A 20,584-nucleotide genomic window follows, 5' to 3' on the forward strand; every position below is an offset into this window, starting at 1 on the left:
ACAGGTTGTCAAAAAAGTTTTAATTTACACTTGTTTTTTGCTTTTATCAATTATCACAGTGAGATAACTTACTTTTTGTTTCTAATCCTAGATCTAAACTTTGGCGTTCAATTTAGATCTGATTTTTCACAATTCTGAGTTGATTTTGTTGTGGATCTTATATGAATCATCGCTGCATAGGTCCAATTGTTTTACTGTTCGATAAAAAATGCGGTTCAAATGCAAATGAAGGCACAGTGGCAGAGTTGTAGAAGAGATGGCACGCGCAGAAGAGGGCAATTGTGCGATTCTAACAGATAGAGGACTAAGTGATGATTTCAAAAAAGATCATTGCTAAAATCACTTGAAAAGCAAACTTCAACCGTGAGTGTCACAGATATACAACAAAAGGTGTACTGTATTTCAGGGTCAATGGTTTTGTTTACAATTTAATTTGTTACATGACTAACGGCTGACATAAGTTTAGCAGGTGTCAGGAAAACAAAATAGACATTTGATTAGACAAAGTTCCGTCTTCGAGCAATATCAATGGAACTGACATAATTTTGTTGACTCGGTTAATTTACTACGATGATAGAACAGATACTAGGTACAGACCAAAGTGAGGATGAAGTTCGTTCATTGAAAACCAAGCCTACCATCAGAGCTAAACACTCTATTGAAACTTTATTTATTTAAAGAAATTTTTTTTCTGCTACAATAATCTACTGAAAAATTTCACTTCTATTGATCTATTTTAAACAAGTACCACGCTCGTTTAACTAATGATATAAAACAGTGTGCATGGGCGAATGCTATAGTGGCGAAAAAGATTAAAAATAAATAGAAAATCACCACCCGAAAATATTGAGCGTTGAACGTATTTCTGAGAGAATTCTATTTTTTGATTGAAAAACGATTTTAAACTCAAGTTTGACGTCTTAACATCACGACCTGAAATAGGAAGCTTGATCTGGTGTCAGATTTTGACCAGAAAACTGCCACCTTTGAACTTTTAATGGTGTGCTCCCTATAAATTAGAATATTGTAAATCAGGTCGTACATGATTTTTTTTCGATGGAGAAAGAATTGTACTTCTCGAACATGGATCTTTTGTCGATATACTTTCAGGAGCTCGGTAAAGAGAGTTAACGTTTAGCAGCATTTTAAACTCTCTGGGCCTGTATAGGTTGAGTAAATTTCCAATGGGATTCGCGTCTGCTCAGCGAGCTTTTCAAATACCAAGGGAATTTATTTTGCTGGCCTCTTTTACGAAAAATCTCCAGTTTAAACAGATGACGTTATAATTTTGAAAAGAAGCTTCGACAGGCATCATAAACGGTTAGAACTGGTTTTTCAAAGTTTAGCGGAGAATGGTTTAAGGATTAAAAGATCAAATTGCATTTTTATTCAAAAGCGACTCAGCTTCATGGGGCACCTTTATATCGGAGAGTGGTGTCAAGGTCAACCAAGAAAAATTAAGAGCGGTAGAAATATTGAATGACATCCTCTCTGAAAGACGTCATGGCATTTCTAGGATATGTGAGTTTTTATCGAAATCTTATTCGGGGATTCGTAAAAACAGCAGAACCTCTTTATAGGTTAATAAATAAACCAAATAAATTTGAATGGATCACAGAGTGCCAAAGTGGAATAACTAAGTTAAAGAAGAAGTTTCGAGAAGCCCCAGATTGAGGATATCTAAACAAAAGGTATCCGTATACATTGCCAACGGATTCTTCTATGACAGGCATTGGAGCAATTCTTACATTAAAAAAACTGCTGATAGGATTTTTGCATAGGCAAGCAAAACTCTGAGTAAAAATCGGCAAACTTATTCAACAACTAAGCAGGAATATTTGCAATCGTTCGTGTCACGAAAGGTTTAAAAAACTATTTACTTTTTCAGACCTCTTGGATTATAACAGACCACAGGATACTCGTCTGGATCTATATTTATAAAGAACCCGACGGTATGGTCGCAAGATAGACAAAAATTCGGCGATTTAATTTTGACATCAAGCATAGGGCAGAGAAAAATCCCACACGCTGACAGCTTGGCGCGCATGAACACAAATGATGATGAAAAAACAGCGTTTTATAATGCTATTGCGGTGGACGCATAGCAAGACAATACTGACTACGGTAGTCAACGCTGGCAGTTACACAAACTACAGAATAAAATTACGAGATTCACAGCACTGTGGCAAACTGCTCAATGAGTTCTGTTCCCGGGTAAATGACGACAAAAGACCATAATAACGGAAATTGAAAAAAAGGAGCATCAAAGGAGCTATGGAAAATACTGGTTACCGTATACAAGTCTTTGTCTCATAGAAAAGATTTTGTATCAAAGACACCAAACAGAACCTTATTTCGAAACTGTTATCAAAGGCTGGTAAAATGGGAGACAGTTTCACTTGTTTAAGCTGTTGTATGACTCTCCGTGCTCAGATCACTTTGGGATTGAGAAAACATACGAAAGAGCTTGTGAAAGGTTTTTTAAGCCGTGCTTGAGAAGAGATGTAGGGAATTAGATAGGAAGCTGTGACTTGTGCTTGAAAAGGAAAAACACCGTCGAGCAGAAACTAGACATTCACTCAAAAATTGAAACCTGGTCTTCCATTTTGGCAAGTGTCACTCAATTTTATGAGTCCAATTCCCGAGTCTCAGGGAAACCATTACATTTTGCATATAGGTGATCAATTCAGTATAATGTAGGAAGCCGTAATTTTACGCAATCAATTGACGAAATTCCGTAGCAGGAGCGTTTGTTGGACACTGAAAAATAAGACTCGGCTCCCAGTCAAGATACACAGTGAACAAGGGTCGAACTTTATTTCAAAACTATTTTGTAGTCTTTGCAGTGAACTAAGAATTCAGAGGACATCAACAACATCCTACCATCCACAAGGGAACGCAATGATTGAAAGAACAAACCGAACAATAGAATAACTCCATCCAAAAATATAAGGCAATATCAGCATCAATGGAACAAATTTATACCCTTAGCGACGTTGACCTATCGATCAACAATCCGTAGTGTAACAAAGTACAGCCCAGCGTATGTGGTACTGCGTTTTCCACTGTCAATAACTATGACCTACATCTATAGCACAGTACAGACAGCAATTTATGTAACAAGTGACTAAGTTTTTACAAAAAAACAACAGGAAACGCACCAGTTGATGCGAGAATATATGGATGTCAAACAAGAATGCCAGAATACCTATTATCATCGCAGTAAGTAGGGATTGAGCTAGAAAACCAGAAGAAGAAATGTTAGTTTTCAGCACAGTGATAAAAAGCGAAAACGGAAAATTTAGTTCCTTCAATAGACGATAACTCACTTTCGTTGAAAATTTAAACGAGTTGAATTTCAAATTAGAAGATAAAAAAGCGGAGAACGCTATTAATATTCATTATAGCGAACTGAAAATATATCAATTACGAGAAAAGCAATTCACGCCTGAGCGTCAGGCAAAATGAATGACAACACTTAAGGAGGTTAAAAAAATCAATTTGGACTGCTCAGACAATGATGACATTTTTGAAGCAGACTCATTCGCAGACATTGAAATTAATCTATACTCAGAAAATCAATCTGAAGCTGAGAATGCTAACAATTAATTAAATGCTACAAATGACACCTCTGATGATAAAACTAAAAATTAGAAGCGAGAAACCCCTAACGGGCAAGAAAAGGCAAACAAAATTGGCGACAGAGGAGGTGAAAATTCTTTGTAACCTAAGGAGTATACTGGAAAGAAAGCAGCAAAACGATCCAAAACCGGAAAATAAAAACCAAAAGAAACTTGTAGTAAAACAAAAAGTACGGAAGAATAGATTAATAGTATTCCCAAAGCACCAAAAATGGCTACAAGTTCTAGCAGCCGATTAAAATTGGTTCCTGTTAAATTAATAATAACTTAACTGTGCAAGATGGAGAATCTTTCACCAGTGAGGAAACTGATTTGTTTTTGTTTCAGGAAATTTCAGAAAAAAATAATTGAATCAAAAAGAAAGGCAGGTTTTCCCGGAGTAACATTCTGTTTGTATTTGGCAATGTTAGTCATTTTTGCTTTCCCTGCAGTTGTATAAAGCTATACAATTATGATATTAACAATATCTTATCAATAAAGGTCTTTTCTCTGAATCACAGTACAAACAATGAAATTATCATTCGAGAACCGAAAACAATAGGAAAAGGCCGTTTGATATATCCTGAGTTTCAGTCAGTTATTAAGGTAAAAAAACTGCATGCATATATAAAGCGTCATATACAGTGTCTGTACATAAAAAAACCAACCTATATGACGTTCTCGTTTTTGTTACAGAAAATTCAAGACTACTAAAAATAATATGCCAACGAGGAAACTTATGGAAACATTTGTAAGAAGCAAAATTGTGCCATACCAGCTTTTAGAGATAGGATCTTTAAAACCAACAGATTGGTAACGGAAAAAATAATACGACAGGCGAGCAAAACCACTTATGTTGAGGATCATAGTCAAAGCTTCATGGAAATAAATTAGCGCAGAGGCGCTATGTATGCTACGCCTGTAGAGTGAGTTTCAACTACAGGGGAAGAATTGATGGGGATTTTTAAATGTGTTAATTAACGCAAGAATTTACACCGGAACAATTTGGGGAAGCTGTTACAAAGAAACTTAATAAACTAGGAGGATCCCCTAGGTTTCTCGAAAAAAGTTTCAATCAAAACCACATATTTAGACGATTTTTTAAATTTTTTTTGAAAAACAAGGCAATTAAGTTTGTCAAACGATCAAACACTTTAATAATCGCCAATACTCTGTCCGACGAATTGAAGTGCAGACTGAATTGTAACTAAAAAATTAGTGCGCGCTATTATAGAAAATTAAGATTCTAAGTTCTTTAGTTCAAAGACTTCGTCGAGCTTCAACAAAATTTGGAAAACTCTCGTAAGAAGGCAAAAAAATCAACAAAAGAAGCACTGGGCAAATTGAGTGCGGAGTGAGGCACAAAAAGATAATTTAAAGGCAGCAGGGGCCAGAAATGCTGAAAAAGCAGTCCTTTGGTTTTTTGAAACAAGAGTTGGCCGATTTAAAAATCAATTTTGCTAAAAATAGGCGAAACCACCGAGAAACTGGAGAACCCGAATATACAGTTGCGGTCAGAGCTTCAGCAGCTGTAAAACGACAACCGATACTTGGCCAAAAAATGTCGAAGAAAGGATGCTGTTATTGATCGATAAAATTATTCTCCTTCAAAACGAGAAGGCCAAAACAGGGGCTTCGGAGAAATGTCTGTTTGAGATTCAAAACAAAACCTTATGAATTGGCCTGCTATAATATATGAGACTTTGTTGACAAAGATTTCTGCTTCTATAAATCAAGAAAATCTACCACAAATTGAGCCTGTTGACGAAACCTGATGCAGTCGACGAAACCTGAGGTCTTCAAGACCATCGGGCTTTTTCAATTCGGGATTTTTCAATTCGGACAAATGATGGGGCGCTATAAGCGTGAAACATTTTTGGCCCTGACGAGGCTGAAAAATTTAAAAACGATGTAAACTGATATCTACGATCTCCATATCAACGTAAATTTTTCTTAGATTAAGACGCTCAAAAACTACGAGCTGTTAATAAAATTGTTTTTTTTGTTTTCGAGTGAGTGCCACAAAATTTTTGGGTTTTTCCCATTATACCCCCCCGGTTAGTGGTCAGATAACCTATAGCCCCCCAAACATGGTAATTATATCATAATGGGGGTATAATTTCATGGGGGGCTGTAATGGGAAAGACCCAAATTTTCTTATTAAGAGGGGGCAGTGTGAATTTCACAGGTGTGTATAGAAAAAGTGTACTTAAAAACTTGGGTTTCAAAATCATAGATTTAGCTTGAAATCTATTTTAGTACCTGATTTAGGGGTGACGCAAATTTGAGAGATGTAAAGAAAACAAAAATATGCATTTTTTTTTGGGGGGGGGGGGGGGGGCTTCGAGCAATTTCAGCGCAACTGACATATGTTGTTGACTTGATTGATTTACCACGATGATAGAACCGATATTGGGTACTGACCGAACTAGGATTAAATTCATTCATTGAACACCAAACTTACAATCAGAGGTAACCACCTTAATGAACCTTTGTTTAAACCAATTTTTCTTCAATCTTTTACAAATTAATTTTTGAGAAAATTGCGGACTAATTTTGCAAAAAAGTCACCGGCTTGGGTGCATGGAAAGCTGCCAAATGCAAAGTGAAAGCTTTTTCTTCTACAGATTTCAGAAGAATTTTTCAATCAGAAATTAATTCTTATTAACCTTCAATTTTCAGTAATTTCGGCTTGATTTTTCACTCAACAATTGAATTAAAAATTTAGTCCCCTATCTTAGTGGTTAATTAGCGTGTACTCCAAACATAATTAAACCATAATGGGGACTGTAACTTCCTGGAGGGGCTGTTTACTACTTATTAACAAGAGATTTCCAGGTTACAATGAATTGCTAGGTTGCACACGTGGGTAAAACATAAAACCCGCAAATTTTACAAATCAAAACAAATCAGAAGTCATGAATCAATCAAAACAAATTAAGGAAATCAAGCCTGTGCTTGAACACTCAGGGCCGCGTGCATGAGGGTAAAACTGAATACTCTTGTTGTATTTTACAATTTAAGATTTCGACAATCAAGTTTACATGATTCTTTTGCTGATATGTAATTTCAACATTGTTTTGTAATCTCGAAGCTGTTAAGATGATCTGTTGTCATAATTGAGGGCATTTTTGATTTTCTGTGTGTGTGTGTGTGTAAATTTGTTGTACACTCTACTACTTATTAACAAGAGATTTCCAGATTACAATGAATTGCTAGGTTGCACACGTGGGTAAAACATAAAACCCGCAAATTTTACAAATCAAAACAAATCAGAAGTCATCAATCAATCAAAACAAATTAAGGAAATCAAGCTTGTGCTTGAACAGGGGATAAAATACGAAAGACCATTGGACAGTAATTGTCAATGAGACATTACCTTCAATTCAATCTTCTGGATCTTTTCCGTTTGCGCAATGTACGTTATGCTCTCACCAATTACAGAGCGGGTGTCACATGTAAAATCATTATGTAAACATGGCACGTACGTCTTGGGGGTGCGTCAAATAATTCGCACCACCTAAACTGGGGGGGTGGGGGCAATGGAAACGATCCTTTCTTCTTCTTCTGTATATTTTCCCGTTTTTTAAGTCTGCACTTTTCCCATTCATTTTACTTTTTACAGTAATTTTGCCACCCTCCGGATTAGCAGACTTGCGTACTTGGGCTTTGATTTCCATTTTGTAATGGAATTGTTTTTCAGCATTACATGAGAGCTGACTGTCGGGAATTTTGTAAACGTTTGCATTTATTCGAAAAATTCGAAGTTGGATTCTTTGAATTTGATTGTAGAGGAATTTTCTAGATTATGCCTGAAATTTCGAATGAACGTTAATGTCCGAAACCTCATTTGATATCAATATTAAGTATTAAACCTCAATTTGTTTGGCCGATTAGTTAACTTAAATGCAAAGATGGTTAAAAACGATTGAAGGTTTTAGCTAAAGTTGTGCCTTTTGCTGTCAGAGATTCTGATTGCCAAACGAGTTTTATCAGAATTGTAGGTAAGTAAAAACAACGTTTTGAAAATATCTTCATCTCTCCCTGAGCTAAATTACTGAATTTTATTGGAAAATGAAGCAACACAGTTGATGATACGGAATATGTTTACATAATGGCCTCTAGGTATTCGACTTTAGAATGCGTACTGATAGCTTGGATCAAATACGATTCTACCATCTTTACTTATGCGAGTACATTTGTTCAATTTTCTGCTTGCAGAATATCAAATAGATAGCATTGCCTGAAACAGTTGATTGGAAGTCTCTACCCCCATTACAAAGTTGGCTATCAATTTCTGCTTCAAGATACTCGGCTTATCTTTTGTGCCCCCAATCTTAGTAAGTCTAGAGCTTGAAGCCTTCCGTCACAGGTGCCAAAATTATGGGCTGTATAGGAAAAGCTCTAATGTTGAAGGGGCAATAGTGTCCGTTATAGCTAACAAGCTATATGGATATTAAAACCTATCGACCACGCAATCACCGTAACCAACCATGATGGCGTGTCTAATTTATGTCATATTGCATCGTACACCCCAAAAGTAAATGTACCATCATGGTAGGAGGGGTATAATTTCGTGGGAGGCTATAATGTGAATGACCAGTTATTTTAGTTTTGTTTGCTGAAGAGAATAAGGACATTTCTGCTATTGTGCAATTTCCAATACTTTTTTCAGACAGATCACTTTTATCTGGAGATTTGTAGCCATTCTGATTAACCGTATGAACATCGGGAGTTTTTAACGTTGCCTCTTCTGTTGTAGTTTTCAAATTGCTCTGTCAGATTTCGCTATTGTTATTCTTGAGGTCGGCATAATGTCTCTTTACCGTTTCGTAAATGTCCTTTCGCCGAACCAGTAAACTCAGTAACCAAGGAGTCAATAGTCCCTCGGAGTTATTTTCTTGGAGTTACCATTCATATTTCAACTAATGAATGAATCGCTTTTTCGACTGAAGTCGGGATAGTAGGTTCAATTTTTCTCCGTATTTCAGATGAATCTGCGTACTGCGGGTAATTTGGTATAGTCGTTTTCCGTTGGCCTTTTCGGCTGGGGTCTAAGTGGGGTTATTTTTCCAACATTTTTTTTAAAATGGACGATATATGTGAGGCTGGCTTTTTTCAATCAAATTTTCACTTTTTGTTTACGCACATATCGTAGCGAAAAAGAAAGACATTTTGTAACCCTTAGATGCTACTTTTGATTTTAAAAAAACTTTAATGTATTGCTGGTTGACACCCCCATCCCTTTTATGTTCGCCTTCCAATTTTTCTTTTCCGTCTATTTCTCCTTCCAAATTTCCGATTTTTCCAGTAGAAGGGCGTAATAAAATATTTTTGAGTTCAGCCATTTGAACAGGCTGTAAAAATAATTTTAAGCATGTTCAGATATTGTTCGAAAATTATAAATTATCCGAAATTTATTTTATTTATGGGATCTTTACCGTTTGTGCCCCCAGTACGTTATGCGCGCCCAGTTACAGAGCACGTGCCATTACATAGTAAATCATTATGTAAAAATATGGAACGTGGGTCTGGGGGTGCAAATAATAAAATACTAAGCTGGGGGGGGCACCTTGAAACTATTTTTGAAAATAGAGAAACCTTGAAACTATTTGAGAAACCTTGAAACTATTTTTGAAAATTTCCAATTTTTCATATCAAATTGAGAAACCTTGGAACTATTTTCGAAAATTTCCAATTTTTCATATCAAATGTAGAAAAATTTTTGAGTCTGACATGGCTGGCATATTGCTGTGTGAGTAGTTTGAGTGTTTAATTGCACAGAAAAGAAATTGTTGTTAGATATACTTGTATTATCTAAAAAAATAGAGTATTATCTAAAAATAGAGTATTCTAAAAAATTCTTAATTTTTTGGATCAGTTGGCTTTTGTCTAATTTATTTTTTATTTGTTGGCTCATTTTTGAAAGTTTAATAGGTGCTTTATTGGGTACTAGTTACTTAAGATAGCAGTTTTCGTGGCAGAGAGGACTCAAAATCGTTTCCCGAAAACTCCCGGCTATGTTTTTTGAAGTTCGTTTTTGCTTTCGATCACATTTTTCTGTTTACATAAGGCATCACATAGCGTATCGTTGGATATCTGATTTACCTCCCTCACTATTCCTGTTGAATTGATTTTCAACCTATTCAGTCATTGAATTACGCAAGGGAGTGAATAAGTTCAGGATCATATAAGCCAAATCTCAGGAAACCGGATGAACAAAAACGCGTTCATTAAGTCAGTGCATTAGGTCGTCAATTTTTTGAACAAATGCTGGCTGCCATTAGTTTTATGCTTTATAGTCGTTAGTTTAGAAACTGAATTAAGTAGAATATGGAATCTAACTGGAACTGCACACCAAATGAGAACACTTTGACACTTAGAAAAAGTGTTAGTTTCTATCTGTTCTTTTTTCTTCTGTTTCAACGCTGTGCGTCGAGAGAATTAACGGCGGCAATTTTCCTGCATGTTGTTGGCTGTGTTACATATTTTTTAAAAAAAAAACAATACAAAGCGGAGCCGTTTTAAATCGCTGTGAAAAAGTTTTCATAAAGCAAAACAAAGTAACTTTTTGTTTAACTCTTAACGGGATCCTTCACTTAGTCTGTTCTAAGTTGTTAATTTGTGATTTTTGTAGTTCAACAGTTTTGCGATGTATCAAGAACAGAGATTTTGAAGAGGAAAAGGAAGGACATGTTTTTAGGTTCTTCATTTTTCCTTTGTTTTCATTTTTTCTTAAAATGCAGTAAATTGCTGCTGTTTGTCGTAGATTTTTGTTATACTCCTGATATATACGAATGGAATGCGAAACAGCTTCTCCAGAGAACGAAGAAAAGACTCAACGAAATTGTTTGTTCATCTTTGGCTAATTTTGCTGGCTTTGTGAACAAACCATTTTGTTTAGAAAATACGGCTTCTATTTTGTGGACTACTTCATTCTTGGGAGGCAGGTTTTTGTTGCATTAATATTTTTTGTATTTAAGAAACCTTGTATGGAAAAAACGTATCATCTAAAGGGCCTTTACGCTAAGTCCACATAGCACGGAAGATCTCAAAACTCACAAAACTGATTTTTTATAGAAATATATGAACCTTAAACCATAACAACAGAAAATTCTTTTTGAGAAAGAAAGGTTTTTTTCTGTTGATTATTCGGGATGCTTCAAATGAATTACAAATTCAGCTTTCAACTGGGTAAAATCTAACTCTTAATTTCAATTAAAAGAATTATAAGCAATCACTAGTATATTTTTGCTTTCTTATGAAATCAAATAACTCAACTCAGAAAACTTTTGGAGGAAAACGAAATCTAATTTTATGAAGGTCTGAAACTTCAGTCTATTCCCTATGAATATGCGTAGTATTTTTTACGGTGTTTAGTTGAACATTATAATTATCGAAGTAATTCTTTAAGGATCTTTCAAAACATAAGAGAAGAAACCGTTTGAGTAAAGAACAGAAAAATGCTCTCTTCGATCCTTTCGTTTTCTAGGTGGACTTTTTTGGTTTTATATTTAATTGAATGAAAAATCTAAAGCTGCTCTTTCAATGTTATTAGTTCAAGCAATAAAGGTAAAATGGAGTTGGTCAAAAATTAATTTTAGAACAAAAAAAGGAAAAGTGGTATTTCAACAAGTCTCCAATGATGTACGAAAACGTCAGCTTTTCAATTTGAAAAGAAGAAAAAAATATTTTTTTTTAGCTATTAACGTTCACATTGAAAAGAAAAGAAAAATTTGTTGTTAGCTTCAAATGACGCATGAAACAATAAGAACCTGAAATTAACTTGCCAAAAAGAGAAGACATTATATTCGACTGCAATTTTTTTATTGTTAACCAAAATTTTTCAATTGGTGCTCTTTGAACTTAAGTTTTCTGTGAAAATCTGTTTTTCGGTGGACAATAATTGACAACGCAATTGGTTTTCGATCTTGTGAAGATATATCAACATGAGTGTTCTCAATAATTCCTTTTTTCAATCAAAATTGTACTTAATGTTACCGAAAAAGTTAAGTCAAATTAGTCTCGACCGACTAAGAACAAAAAGATGTTTATTTTACAAACTTGACACGTATGTTGGAACATTCTAAATGCTCTGCGTTTGGATACGCAGATGATTTCAAGCTTGTATCAACAAATCCAGCAAATATACAAAGTGACCTGGAAAAAATCGAAAAATGGTGCCATAACAACAAAATGCAACTCAATGAAAGCAAATGTCACATCCTACCGATTAAAGTAAACGAAAAAAACTGGCACTCCTTTATGCTTAACTCTAAAACTCTCTCAAATAAAAGCAAGCAAAAAGATCTAGGTATAATTATGGCTACTAAGTTATCATGGAAAGCGAATATAAAGCGTTGTAGCAAAGCCTGGAAAGCGTTTTATTTCCTAAAACGAAACATATCAAACCTTGCATCGCAAACAACAAAAGTCAATGCATATGTCGGCTACGTTATACCAGTCATAAGTTATGCCTCACAAGCATGGTTCGCGAATAAGACCGAAAGCAAAGACATCGAGCGCATTCAAAGAAAAGCAACGTCGTGGATAATCAGGAACTGGGAAATTAGTTACAAGCAAAGACTGACCACACTGAAGTTGCTGCCATTGTCATATTACTTTTAATTGCATGATCTTATAATGCTCATCTCACTGCTTAAAGGATCTTACAATATAAAAATACCCATTAAAACAAACAATAATGAAGGGTTGTTAAGCACACGTCAAAACGAGCTAATAACAATTAATAAAACAAGAACAAGGAAGGCTGATGAAAACTTCTGGAAAAGAACCAGTTATTTACTAAATATAATACGAAAAGTAGGGAACGTCGATCTCGATCAAATTGATGAGAAATATTTATTAAAAATATACTGGAACTACTTCTTCAAAAGTTATTCGGAAGTCAACATATGTTCCTGGGCTTTCAACTGCAGCTGTGGACATTGTAACCCGGTGCAGAAGCTCAGCTCAGTCGTTATATGAAGGGTGCAAACCCATGTGGAAAGACCCACAGAAGCCTAAACTCTCTCTCTCTCTCTCTCTCTCTCTCTCTCTCTCTCTCATTCTGTGCTACGCACAGCCTCGCTTGAGCCATCTCGGTATCAATATCTTGAGTTTTTCACGACAAATATTTCTGATTGACCCTCGATAATCTAGCGAGGGGTCCTATTTATATTATGCCAGAGTGACTGGTTACAGTCCCTGTGGTTTGCACAGCAGGAACTGGTACTTGTTTGTCTACTAGGAATTAGTCCCAAACGAATTTAAGTGTGTGTATTTGATGAGTGATGTTTTGGATCATTGCTGTTCTGATGCTTTACTTGAGGATCTTGTAGTTTGTTTTTGTCTTCCTTCTTGATATAGCACTGCGACCTCATTGTGGTGTTTACTGTACTTCTGAGCACATTAAAAATCTCAACCAATGAGACTGAATTTAACTACCAAACTACAAGATCAGGGTGGTCATGAGGACTATACTGCAACGTTGAAAACCCGATTGTGTGGGTTACAATTCCAAGATGAGTCCAAATGACAACTTGATCTGTTGATTTGAACTGATAGTTTCGCGATTAACTAAGATTCCATAAAGAGATGTCTAACTAAGGAAATATATTTATTACATTAAAAATCCATGATTAGTCTATACTGGAGCTGTTGCGGTACTTGTCGCTCTCACAAATTTGTCACTTGCATCAGCGCTCTGAAAATTAAATAACGAATAGCTACAAACTTATTCTACAATGACGTTTCAATCCTTTTTTCTTGCGAATAGCGGCACTGCTCTGGCTAAAATTTCATGCCTATGGAATTTCAAGTGCATTTTTCCAGCTATTGCTTATTTCTTGAAGTGTATTGCCTGAAATTGCTCAGCAATATAACAAATCGTGTGTTTTAGGTCCGGTATGTCGGTTGTGGGCTTCGACGTTGGAAACCTAACGTGCTTTATTGCTGTTGCAAAGCAGGGTGGTATCGAAACAGTAGCCAACGAATACTCCCAAAGAAGCACGCCTTCATATGTGGGCTTCACAGATAAAGTGAGGCTTGTCGGACTTGATGCAAAAAACATTCAACTTACCGGATCTAATTTCAAAAATGTGGTATTCAATTTCAAACGTTTGCTCGGCAGAAAGTTTTCAGACCCTTTTGTCAAAGAGTACTGTCAGAATTTACCGTACAAAATTGTGTCGGTGGGAGATCAGGATGAAGTTGGAGTCCGACTCAAGTACCAAGGAACTGAACTCACTGTTACGGTCACCCAAATTATGGCTTCACTCCTCGTAAAACTAAAGACAACAGCTGAAGAGGCTTTAATGAAGCGAGTCGTTGATTGTGTAATTTCTGTCCCTTCTTATTACACTGACATCGAAAGAAGAGCAATGCTAGACGCGGCCAGAATAGCGGACCTGAACTGCTTACGATTGATGAACGATACAACGGCAACTGCTTTGTGCTATGGCTTTTACAGAAAGGAATTGCCACAGGCTAATGAGGCGGCGAGGAATGTGGTCTTTGTAGATTTTGGTCATTCTTCGTTGCAAGTGAGTGCAGTTGCCTTCAACAAAGGAACCGTTAAGGTTTTGGCAGTAACAAGTGATCCATACGTTGGAGGGAAACTTATTGACCAGTTGGTAACTTCATCTTTTGTTGAGACTTTCCAGCAGAAGTACAAAATCGAACCAATGAGTCAAGTGAGACCTTATCTCAAACTGTTAGGCGAGTCGGAGAAACTCAAGGTGCTTATGAGTGCGAACAAGCAAAGATTACCGCTTGCTATTGAATGTTACATGGACGATAAAGATGTATCCGCTGATATGTCGCGTGATCAAATGGAGGAATTATGCGCAGAAGTTTTCCAGCGCATCAAGGTGAAACTAGAAGAAATTTTGAAATTATCGGGACTTGATCTCCAGCAGCTGTATTCTGTGGAAATAGTCGGGGGTTCAAGTCGTGTCGCATTGTTCAAAACAATTGTTCAAGAGGTGTTCAAAATGGAGCCAAGCACAACTTTGAACGCGGACGAATCAGTTGCTCGCGGTTGTGCTTTGCAGTGTGCAATGCTCTCAGCCGCGTCTCAAGTACAGTTAAAGTGGAACATAACGGATGTCTGTCAATACCCAATAACCCTGAGATGGAAACCAGTTACCGAAAAAGACGGAACCATCGAAGTTTTCCCCTATCTCCATCTGTACCCAGCTACTAAAATGCTCACCTTTTACAGAAAAGAGCCTTTTGATATTGAGGCTGTTTACACTTATCCTAAGAATATCCCGTACAGCACACCGCTCATTGGAAACTTTACTGTTCACGACGTAAACCCTGCGCCCGATGGTGGGCCGTCCAAAGTAAAAGTGAAACTACACCTGAACAAACACGGAATTTTCAACGTGAGTGAAGCAGTTTTTGTGGAAAAGCTGGACGAGCAAAGTGAAGCGGCAGATGCTTCAAGTCCTGAAAAGGTCGGAGAAGAGCAAAACGGTGAAGGTGACGCAACCAAAGACGATATAGTCCAGAACGGTGATGCTAAAGATGATCAGCCAATGGAAGTCAATGGAGACCCAACAGCCGATCCTGACCAGCCGAAAGAGCCCTCAACTGCTAACGAACAAGTATCACGAAAGAAGACTAAGATCCGAAACGTTAATCTACCTGTGAAGCATAATGTTTCCTCAATGAATTCCGATACGATTAATGAATTTAAAGCCATTGAATCTACTTTCCAGGCTTCTGTTTTAATTGAAAAGGAAAAGGCAGATAGTAAGAACGCCCTTGAGGAGTATATGTTCGACCTTCGAAGACAGCTTGACGAGGAACTTAGCCCTTTCATTAAAGAGAGTGATGCTGAGAAATTGAAATCTACCCTGTACAATGTTGAAGATTGGCTCTACGAAGACGGGGAAGATGCCGAAAAACAGGCTTATGTTGACAAACTGGGTGAGGTGAGGAAATTAGGGAACCCAGTGTTAACACGAAAGATTGAATATGAAACCAGACCTGCAGTTTTGGAGAAACTGGGCAGTCGAATCCAACATTATTCGAAAATCCTCGACCTCTATAGTCAGAATTCACCCGATTATGATCACATCAGCGAAGAGGACATGAAAAAAGTGAAAAAGGCGGTGGATGAGAAGCGAAAATGGTTCGAAGACGCCTTCAGTAAATTGGGCAAACTAGAAAAGCATCAGAATCCTCCCATTTTGGTAGCAGCAATCAATGACGAATCTAAGAGTCTAGACAACACCTGTCATTCCATTGTCACGAAACCGAAACCCAAAGTTGAACCACCACCGCCCCCGGCTGCGGATGATGCCGGCAAAGGTGCAGCATCTGAAGGTGGTAGCCAGGGTGAAGCTCAAACGAACCCCCCGGAAGGTGATTCTCAGATGGACGTGGACGGTGGAGCAGATCCGGGTTCAAAGCCGAACTACGAAAATGAAGTTGACTGACTTGAGACATTTTGACAAGAGCTTAATGTTTAACTTTTTAATGTTGAGATAAGTAAATTTGAGATAGTTTTTGAGCAGTAATCGAACTTTTTTCACTTTTTGACAAGTTCGATGCCATAATCCCATTGCTTATTAATACCAGGTACTGTTATAATGAAGTTACTTGATGATAGATGTATTCTAATATCTCGCTATCTAAAGTTTAGAATATCTCATCCGATAATTTAAATGTGATGTTTGAAATACTATCATCTGTGAACAAACTTAGAAGTTTTTGGCATGTTTCAATTTTAAAGTTTGTTTGCAGAAAAATCAAGCGCTCAAACATTGTAAATTATAAACCTGCTAGTTTTGCTGCGCAATTGTAATTTAAGATGTTTTGAAATGCATTCATTTTTAGACGACAGTATAGACCAATAGTTGCATTTTGAGATGTTTTATGTCTAGCAAACGAAATTTGAAATGTCAGTATGAAATGCTGCATTTGTATCTTGAGGTACCAAATTTAATCAGGAAAGAAGAGCTTGAATTCCAGTTTATGATAAGCAATCGAGCCATTCGGAATTTGAGCCATCATTCGAAATAATTTGAGGCATTGTTCCGCTAAAAGCATAGTGGTTGACAAGGAATCGTAATGTGTGAGCGCACATAATGGGAGAGACTCCGCTTACCCTACGCAGTTTTTAATTCACCGCTACTTGTAACAACTTGAATTAATTTCGTCCCTATGAACAATAATAAGTTGTATAAATATGCAACCATCTTCAAATAACGCTTTGTTAATATTTGAGTTAAAAAATGTGAAGTTACGGTTTTCGATTATTGCGATTTAAAAGATGTTGGCTTGTACTATTTGCTCTCAAAAACGTCTATAGTAGCTTTTTCATCAAAAGATTGATCATCACAATACCGATATCTATATTTACAAGAGAAGTTGTCTACGAAATTCTGCTCATACATCTGAAGCTGGCTCTTTATCAAAAACCCATTCGTAAGGGAACAAAGAAAGTAAATGAAGAGCCGAGCCTTCTCGAGAAAGCAATATAAACGTAATAAAAATAGAATTTTTTTCCGGGATCGCTCATTTTGTCTGAACAATTATTATCCAACTTTGCGCACAAAATCTTGACAGGTGTATTCTAAATTTTTGTGAAGACAGGCTGAACATAGAGTTAGCAAAATCTTTGAGATTCATAAAATTGGCAACTCGAAAATTAGATCGCTTACACAGAATTTGTATGCAAAAACATTAGAAACAAGGTTGGAAGAATAACAACGCTAATTTTAGTCAACATTTCGAAGTTTGATAAATTTGATCATTAAATTACATGCAATTTGAGCTCAATCATTGTCTACATCGAATATAGCCACCAAAGCGACATGTGAAACGACAAAGTTCGTCACAGACAGGTTGCTAATTATAATATGTGTAGTCCAGACAGATGATTTTGGTTTTTTAATTATCTTGCTTGGTTGATTCTTAGAAAAGGTAAAATAAATAGAAAATCTCAAATTTTGGGCAGAATGATTTAGCCAAAACTTTTCAGCAACTGTAAAATATACTGCGATAAAACAGATAACGTTGTGGTCAATACTTAGAAAACTGCCAAAATGCAATAATTTGTTTTACTGCAACTTCACTTGCAAACCTTACCTATTTTCTAAATTTCGTTTAATTTTAACCTCAAATTTGATTGTTTTCTATACAGATAACCTGAAGGCTTTCAGAAAATTGACTTAACGTGGATGAATTTTGATGGTTAGTTGATAAATTGTGTTTAACGGAAACATGCTTTATTCAAGTGAATCTTTCACGCTAGTCAAGAAGCGTGCATTGGTTCATGCAAAATGAGCGATAAAAGTCTTCATTAAATTTTTTGAATAAGCACTGAAAGCAGTGAAAAATTTGCTGAAATCAATTTACTGCAAGTTCTTATCCGAATTTGACATTTCGGAAAAATGCGGAAATGTAAAGCTCTCTACAAAAGCAAAGTGGAATATCAAGTTTTATCTGAAAGAAGTATTCAAATAGTTCCTTTCTTGACACTAATTGATATCTTAAAACGCTTTTCTTTTAAAAAAAGGTATGATTAGCCTCGCCTTATCACGTCATTTAGAGAACAATATAAAATACAAGACATAATATCAACAGAATCAACAAAAACTAAACTGAGTAAAGCGTTTCACAATTTATTGTCAAAAAGAAAGCAATATTGATTTCTTAAGCAGGAAAACACGTTTTGGTCTGGTCAAACAACAAAAAAAAGATTCCTAATTCCAACTGTGTCTAATTTTCCAATTAAACTTCAAAAAGGTCCTTCAGGAAACACAGTTTTATGAATTTCGAGCATGGTTAACTCCACTTTTGATTTATTTAGATTTTGCAGCTCACAAAAAGAATTGTGAAGAGCTCTCAAAATATTATCAATCAGTTATTCAAAAACCGGCACAACTTGGCAACTAATGATGTCAAGATGCACTATCGACACGCTATCCGATGTATGTAACTGAAATTGAGGAAGACAACAGATTGTGAAAAGACACAAGCACAAGTTCCTAAAAAAATACATTTAAAAAAGAAGCTGATAAACCGATTTTTAAAGTTTTTTAAACATTAGAGTTTCAATTCTTTAAGTCTTAAGTTCATTCTTTCAAACTAGAAAATATAACTTTTGACACATAAATCAACTTGCTATATATTGTCGGCTGCTTTGCTATGGGAGACGAAGATGTTTGGTTTATTTCGCATCCTGTATATTTTTAAGAACCAATTTTCAACATCTTCATACCCCTTGGTTCTCTAAATAAGTTGGAGCAAAATCTTAGTCTCCTTCAGGCGTCGTGCCCAGCACCAGCGTGCACGCTCCCTCGTGTCAGGGCACGGAATCCATCGGACGACTGAGATTGTGTTCTAACATATACAAAGAAATTGTGGAAAGAGGGAATGAGAAGTTCATATTTCTCCGCAGAAATGGTAATCTTATGTTTATCCAATCGCAATTCATTATGTTGCACAAAGTTTTTGTAATTAGCACCAACAGCAATCTTTTTGGTGATAAATAACGCAAAAAAGTAACCAGAATGACAGAAAACAGACATTTCATGAAACACAAAATCTTTTTAAAAACAGTCACAACAAAGTAAAATCGTGTAACCTGAGATTAACCGATGTGTTGAATCAGCAAACTTTTTTAATTGTTCAGCAAATGAAAGCTGAAAGAACCATTATTTAACTGCACTTATCAATAATTGAAAAGAAATTGAAAATATTAAGGCAACTGAAAAAAGGCATATGAATTCAAAATTCAAAAAAAGCTTTAAACTGTCAAAATTTTCGAAAAAAGGTAGTCTCACTCATTATTTTTTAGCTACAGAATAAAACAATTAAGTGGCTAAGACTACATGAGCAATCGGTATATTGACAACATTCTTCCAGTTATTGAACAAAACTAACCAATCGCATCTTTTCATTTCTGATTCGCTGTAAACCGCCTTTCGAAGGACTTTTTCGGGATCTGAATCATTGATTTTCGCTAAATTTAATACAGGGGATCAAAAAAGGCTCAGCTTTTGGATGCAATTTTGAAAAATTTAAAATTTTGCGGATTAGAAAAAAATGAAAATGACTGGAAAAAACACGCCAGCTCATTTCAAGATCTTGCCAAGGTCTGAGAAATCTTGCTGTGGGCCTGAAATAAAAGTAAAAACACGGAAATTTTTGGTTCAATTGAAATCCAAAGCCTTGTGTGAACTTGGAAAAGAAGTTGAAATCCGAAGATTGTACTTAGTGTGGATGACGTGGGTCGCCACACTGGGATTGAAATCACTGATACCCTCCTAATTTTTTGCTTGTAGCGCGCCTTGAATTAGTAGATCAGAGTCCGTTTCTCTTAAATATGTGTACAGATGACCTTAATTTAGTGTCCAAATATTCTTAAATTCGTGTCGAGATCCCGTTCGGGGCCATAAAGATATTTCTTGGATCCCAATTAGGTTTCTAAGAGCACTGTGCAGATTCTACAATTAATGAGTTGCTGCAAAACCCCTTTTTAAATTCAGTTCTCATATAAAAGTATGCAAATAACCTTACGTTACAATTTTTTGATTACGCGCAAAAATAGCACAGATGCCGTGTGCGGTTCTGGTACATCCTGTATGGAGTCTAGGAACCCGTATTTAAATTCGGTTTGAATTGCGTAAGTTTTTGTCATATGAGCATAACATTTCATTATTATTTAGTACTCATTTTCAATGCCATTTTTATATTCATTATCTTGTGTTGTTCATATTTATTTAATTCTTTGTTCCTTCACTTAGACAGGTGACTAATCTTTTCAATTTCTTAGACGATTAATTTGCGGGATTAATTTGTTATGTCATAAACAACTTCTGTTTAAGTTGCTGTAGGATTGAAAATTAGACGCAATTTAGGACTACATAATTGTTGCATAGCCTCAAATGCTTATAACAAAAGAAATATGCCTGAGTCAAGCGCTATTCGCTTGACTAAGGGAA

At 36.0% G+C, this 20,584-nt stretch overlaps 1 protein-coding gene across 1 annotated transcript; it reads left to right on the forward strand.

Moving 5' to 3' along the window:
* Positions 1-7,469: 7,469 nt before the first annotated feature.
* Positions 7,470-16,458, forward strand: LOC142336001 (heat shock protein 105 kDa-like). The gene is made up of 2 exons (XM_075384442.1): positions 7,470-7,624; positions 13,522-16,458. Exon 2 carries the CDS (start codon positions 13,529-13,531, stop codon positions 16,067-16,069), a length of 2,541 nt encoding a protein of 846 aa, XP_075240557.1. The 5' UTR covers positions 7,470-7,624; positions 13,522-13,528; the 3' UTR covers positions 16,070-16,458.
* The last annotated feature ends 4,126 nt before the right edge of the window (positions 16,459-20,584 follow it).

The sequence above is a fragment of the Convolutriloba macropyga genome, chromosome 3 (genome assembly GCF_964194025.1).
Source record: "Convolutriloba macropyga chromosome 3, txConMacr16.3, whole genome shotgun sequence".
Classification (NCBI taxonomy): domain Eukaryota; kingdom Metazoa; phylum Xenacoelomorpha; order Acoela; family Convolutidae; genus Convolutriloba; species Convolutriloba macropyga.

Bases quoted from the DNA above. Each gene is read 5' to 3' on its own strand.
- LOC142336001 (XM_075384442.1), top strand. From the start codon at position 13,529: ATGTCGGTTGTGGGCTTCGACGTTGGAAACCTAACGTGCTTTATTGCT.